Source organism: Notothenia rossii, assembly GCF_949606895.1.
Source record: "Notothenia rossii genome assembly, chromosome: 5".
Taxonomy (NCBI): Eukaryota; Metazoa; Chordata; class Actinopteri; order Perciformes; family Nototheniidae; genus Notothenia; species Notothenia rossii.
This window is the reverse complement of record NC_136903.1, coordinates 23,000,104-23,006,622: the sequence shown is the minus strand read 5'-3', so window position 1 is coordinate 23,006,622 and position 6,519 is coordinate 23,000,104. Positions and strand designations below refer to the sequence as shown.

Sequence of the window (6,519 nt, the reverse complement as noted above, 5' to 3'; positions counted from 1 at the left end):
CACTCCCATTGCTCCCCGGGCGCTGTACAATAGCTGCCCACTGCTCCTAGTACTAGACTCCTGGTACTAGGATGGGTTACATTTGGCAGAGGCCACATTTCACTGTGTGTGCTGTGTGCTCTGCCATTAAAGAAGGTTTCATCCCTCCGATTCTTCAACATCGACAGTTCGACACAAACTTGCTTAAGGGTTGGGGCTTGAGGTGACGTGACCTACATAAAACAGCCAAATGTATTTTATATCCAATAATTACAGTAACATGATACAGGTGGAGTGCTCTTTAATGAAGGCTGTTAACCACAAACCATTAATTATGACATTTAACAATCAGTGCTAATATAAAACCCACCCCAGATCATAGCAGCCTCACATCATTTATAAGTGTTATCCACCCTATTCTACATTATAATCACATTGTGTATTGATATGAAAGAAGAGCTTTCATTTTAAATGTAAACTTATGATGTGTGTCAATTTGTGTACTTTCGTACTTGCTAGCTATTATGCTATTTTAAGGGCAAAATAGCATAATGTGAAATTTGGCTAAATGCAGGGAACTTTCCGCACAGAACCTTGATGGTGCAATCTTAAAAAAGAGGTCAAAAAGAGAGAGGAACGCTGGACACTTCTCAACAATTGCGAAAACTGAAATTGTGGGAAAAGTGCGATTGTGGTTGCTCCAGTGAACATCACACTCTATATAAATAAGTTATGCATTAGTTTTTTTGATATCCTTTAATGAGAGTACCACTATACTAGTTTAAAAAAGAAGCCACTGTTAATGTTATTGGGTTAATTGAGCAGTGTGTAATAATAATAATAACATTTATATAGCGCTTTTCCTAGTGCTCAAAGGGCTTAGTAATGATTTGTTACGCTAACTTAGCCCTAGCTAACAGCGTTGATTGTCATTCTGAGGGCACAGCAGCTGTGTGTGATTTGAGACAAAGCCTCACGATCGAAATTGAACAGTTTACAACATGACAGTGTACTAGGCAAAAGTATTATTGAGACGCAGCTTGAGCAAGTTACATTTAGCTGGCAGAGCTTAATCTACTAGTTAGACACTTTCCATTACAATGTTAACTCCCAGTGATATAACTTGTACCACACTTCCTGTGCCAGAGGAGGAATCTGTGAGGAAATTGTTGGTGTGGAAATGTACTACGGCAGCAGCATGCTGCGGGCTTCAGAGTGAAGGCACAGTAGCGCACATTGTGTCCTCCTCCTCTCCAGCCAACTGCTTCACAGAGTCTCTCAGAGGCTTCAGCACTGCCAGGGACCTGGTGCTTTTGGGCAGACATTAGTGCCCTTTTTTTAGGTTTTCTTCTCATGCCACCAAATGTGATCAGAGGTGCTATTGTATAATTGCAATTTCAAATGTGTGTGTGTGATTATCTTGTAGGTGGGAGTTAGTGTGTGTGCTGCACAGAGTATACCCAGAGTGAGGATCAGCAGCCATTTACAAGCTGAAAGGCTCTTGTGATGTGTTGACACAGCGCAGCACAATGTGTTCTGACCGGGATTCAAACTCAGAAGCGTGTCCAGCACAAACAATTAAAGGAATGCCCGCTATGATCTTAGCCTGCTCCTTCATTATGGATCAGCCGCAGCAGGGACCATAATTAGTGGCGTTGGCTTGCTGAGGAAATGAATGGGTACTGATTCTACCACAGGGCTTAAACCGGAGCCCCGGGAGTCAGGATGAGCCGGCTTCTTAGACCCAGTATTGGCATGGAATGGATCCAAATGTCTCTCTTTTTGCAGCTTTTAGCTCATGTTTCTGATTAGCCTTCTCGTTGACTCTGCCTGTTGCCTCTGGGTCTTTTTGCCTTGTTTTCCTGTTATGCTTCATTTAGTGTGCTATCATAAACAGGGAATGAATCAGTCACTTTTATTCGACAATTGGATCTACAGAGCCTGATTGAATTGCGAATCTTACAGTCAAATCATCATAATGGTGGGAAAATGTAATTATGAAACAAAGGATCATTCCACTTAGGCTATATGGGGGGCGGGGTGGCTATAAGTCTGATTTTTGATGTAGAATTGCTTTGTTTCTCACAATAAATCTTGAAATGCAGTTTATTCTTAGTCAGGGAAAACACAGACACACAGGACCCTTCTGATGCCTAAAAATTCAGTCAAAGTTGTGTTTTTCTATCTCACAGAGTTGATTTATAAGATGAATTTTTTCATAGGAATACTGTTTCACACTGTACCTGTGCTGCTCGTGTCCCCCTCTCTTTCTCTCACACCCTCTCTGATCTGTGTCTCTTTTCTTGTGTGTTGCAGCTCGGTACAGAGTGGACCGCTCCAGGCGAGTTCAGCAAGTTCAGGTCCCAGTCCTCCAAGTCTGTGCAGTAAGTACCTGTGACAGCCGCACACATTTACAAACAGCTCACTTAATTCACTTTAAAGCCAGTACAGAGACCAGAACAAAGCCCCGTTAACAGCTAACAGTGATCTTGACAAATACACACCACCACAACTGTTCTTGTAAAGTGTCTCTCCAAGTGTTAAGTAGCAGTTGGTACCGATCACACTCCCTGTAGAGTCAGTTCACCACACCACAGCCTCTTTTTATAACATAATTGCCTCAGAGGGCTTTTACGGCTCACATGCAGAAGGAAATGGATGGCTCGAGTGTTCACTGGACACTAGAAACCAGTTGGAGTGTCACTTCTGTGTGTATCTGTGCACTTTCACATACAGTGGGGCAAAAAAGTATTTAGTCAGCCACCAATTGTTCAAGTTCTCCCACTTAAAAAGATGAGAGAGGCCTGTAATTTTCATCCTAGGTATACCTCAACTATGAGAGACAAAATGAGCAGAAAAAAAATCCAGAAAATCACATTGTCTGATTTTTAAAGAATTTATTTGCAAATTATGTTGGAAAATAAGTATTTGATCAATAACAAAAGTTAATCTCAATACTTTGTTATATACCCTTTGTTGGCAATGACAGAGATCAAAGTCTTAAGTTTCAAGTCTTCACAAGGTTTTCACACACTGTTGCTGGTATTTTGGCCCATTCCTCCATGCAGATCTCCTCTAGAGCAGTGATGTTTTGGGGCTGTCGCTGGGCAACATGGACTTTCAACTTCCTCCAAAGATTTTCTATGGGGTTGAGATCTGGAGACTGGCTAGGCCACTCCAGGACCTTGAAATGCTTCTTAAGAAGCCACTCCTTCGTTGCCCGGGCGGTGTGTTTGGGATCATTGTCATGCTGAAAGACCCAGCCACGTTTCATCTTCAATGCCCTTGCTGATGGAAGGAGGTTGTCACTCAAAATCTCACAATACATGGCCCCATTCATTCTTTCCTTTACACGGATCAGTCGTCCTGGTCTCTTTGCAGAAAACAGCCCCAAAGCATGATGTTTCCACCCCCATGTTTCACAGTAGGTATGGTGTTCTTTGGATGCAACTCAGCATTCTTTCCCCTCCAAACACTTCTAGTTGAGTTTTTACCAAAAAGTTCTATTTTGGTTTCATCTGACCATATGACATTCTCCCAATCCTCTTCTGGATCATCTAAATGCTCTCTAGCAAACATCAGACGGGCCTGGACATGTACTGGCTTAAGCAGGGGGACACGTCTGGCACTGCAGGATTTGAGTCCCTGGCGGCGTAGTGTGTTACTGATGGTAGCCTTTGTTACTTTGGTTCCAGCTCTCTGCAGGTCATTGACTAGGTCCCCCCGTGTGGTTCTGGGATTTTTGCTCACCGTTCTTGTGATCATTTTGACCCCACGGGGTGAGATCTTGCGTGGAGCCCCAGATCGAGGGAGATTATCAGTGGTCTTGTATGTCTTCCATTTTCTAATAATTGCTCCCATAGTTGATTTCTTCACACCAAGCTGCTTACCTATTGCAGATTCAGTCTTCCCAGCCTGGTGCAGGTCTACAATTTTGTTTCTGGTGTCTTTTGACAGCTCTTTGGTCTTGGCCATAGTTGAGTTTGGAGTGTGACTTTTTGAGGTTGTGGACAGGTGTCTTTTATACTGATAACGAGTTCAAACAGGTGCCATTAATACAGTTAACAAGTGGAGGACAGAGGAGGCTCTTAAAGAAGAAGTTACAGGTCTGTGAGATCCAGAAATCTTGTTTGTTTGTAGGTGACCAAATACTTATTTGTGATTGTCTCATTTTGTCTCTCATAGTTGAGGTATACCTAGGATGAAAATGACAGGCCTCTCTCATCTTTTTAAGTGGGAGAACTTGCACAATTGGTGGCTGACTAGATACTTTTTTGCCCCACTGTATGTATGAATTAACATAGCCTCAGTAGAGTGTTCTCATTAGGTGTCGAGAATGTGGAGGATCATACCAGTTGAAAGACCTCTCGCTCTCTAGATGTAAGATGAGAACGTATTACCCTTTTGTCTCCTCTCAGATTCAACAAATCCCTCTCCCTAATTGCTCGGAACTGCTAGCATGAAAGCGTCCTTTAATATTAAATATTAGTAATGATCTGCACTCGGTTTGTTTCTGCAGTCATTGTTACATTTATGTGATTATGCTGCAAAAGAAGAGATTCTAAGAAGCGGTGCTCCTGTTCCTCTGGGTTCCTGCGTTGGTCTGATTGGATGAAGATTTAGAGTGCTGGCTTAAATTATTCACACACACTCAGGCACACACACACTGCCCATGGTGTAGTGAAGGTTTAGAATATTTTAGCAATTCAAGACGGTACAAGCTGTAAGATAAACGCACACAAGGAAGAAAAAGAACAAAATGTATTTTGTTAATGTTGAATGAGTGTTTACAGCTATGCCTTTTGTTTCAAAAGCTGAAAGCTGTGTGGGTTGGATTCAAAGTTAGTTTTACTCTATTATTTTTACAATTGATGGAAAATACAAATGGTCCAAATAGCTTCCTGTGGCTTGGTGATATTCATACTGGCAGTCAATGAGCTGTTCACTGCATTATCTACAATTACTCTGTATAAAACAAAAGCCGAATACTGATTGTGTATGAAGTGGAAGTTATTGCAAGAATTATTCATTTTCAAACCATAGGGCTGAGAAATCACTATTTGGACTTGTGCAATATCAAAATCACAGGAGGGGCAATTGGTGTTATTCTGAATTAAGTAAGTGTGCAGTTGGTGCTCTAGAATCAAAAGCTGATCAGAGTGGCACTAATAACTTAATGAATGAGCTATAAATATCAGCTATATCAGCTATGTGGAATATAAGAGTGATTTAGGGACCAACATCAAGCTTAACAAGTTAAAATTAAACATTGCCCTGGTCCTTCACATCCACTACCACATGTGCTACATGTTTTTTACAAAAGCTTTGAGTTTTAATCAACATCTCCACTCATTATGCAAAATGGGAAGAACCACATCAAATGTAATCATAATATTAAAACATTGTATTTCTGCGACATTCTAAAAAGAAAAAGGCATTGGTATCCTGCCCACTGATGCCTTTTCAAGACGGTCATGCAGCCATGTTACATTAACACAGTGGTGCCCTCATCATGCAAGAAAGACCACATGTTCAATCTATGAAAGGCAAATGAGATGGAAGACATTCAATGAATGTGTCTTATAGAATGTTATATATTATTTTCTTTGATTGCCATGCTAATTTGACATAGCATTTAATTTGAGTCACATTATACTCATCTCTTTCGACTCCACTTCGAGCGATAGAATTACTAACAAAGCACATATATACTAATAAAGGACTGGCTTATCTAAAGCCAGTTGAGTAGCACTTGAAATGTTTTAGCTCTATTAAACCAGATGTACTTATATGATTCTGTTTTCTTCAAGTTTGTATCTTGTTGGTCGAACGCACTTATTGTAAGTCGCTTTGGATAAAAGCGTCAGCTAAATGCAATGTAATTGAATGTAATAATGAGTCAACGCATCGCTCCAGTGTCTCGTCATGTGTCAAGGTTTCATCGTACAGTAACTCATTGTGAGGCATTGTTAAGATGCATAAAGTAAAACAAAAATAATGTTAAATGCTCTTTGGTAGAAATTGGTACACATACACTTACAACAGATTATGATGATTTAACATTCATTAACACTAGAACCGCCAACAGGTAAATTTTACCCGCAGCTGGTTTTTTATTGTATGTAACTTTTTTTTCATAACATATTAAAGTCTCCCAGTCCGTGACTTTTCCTGAAAGTGTGTTAAATAGCACCCTCTGTTGTTAAAAAGTGTCAATAGGAAGTCAGATTGAAAAAATCGCCAAATAAATTGCCATTTATACCCATGTCCGCCAGCGGGTAATATTTACCTCATAGAAAATGCAGCGTAAACATGACGTGTTGCTATAGCAACGCCTTTTGTCTACTGCGGTTCCTTATAGATAGAGAGATAGATAGAGAGAGATAGATAGATATATTGATAGATAGATAGATAGAGAAAGAGAGAGATAGATATATAGTTATAGATAGTGTAACATCTTGGAGAATACAAGATCTTGGATGACTGAGCTCACGTTGAGGACGTAATGCATGTGTGCAGGTTACGTGCCAGTTGAATAAA

General features: G+C 40.5%; 1 protein-coding gene across 1 annotated transcript in view; it reads left to right on the top strand.

Moving 5' to 3' along the window:
* Positions 1-6,519, top strand: part of b4galnt4a (beta-1,4-N-acetyl-galactosaminyl transferase 4a) — a 164,195-nt gene that overhangs the window by 111,265 nt on the left and 46,411 nt on the right. The window contains exon 7 of the mRNA XM_079682839.1: positions 2,296-2,363. Coding sequence (XP_079538965.1) covers positions 2,296-2,363 — 68 coding nt within the window. The remainder of the gene's footprint in view (positions 1-2,295; positions 2,364-6,519) is intronic.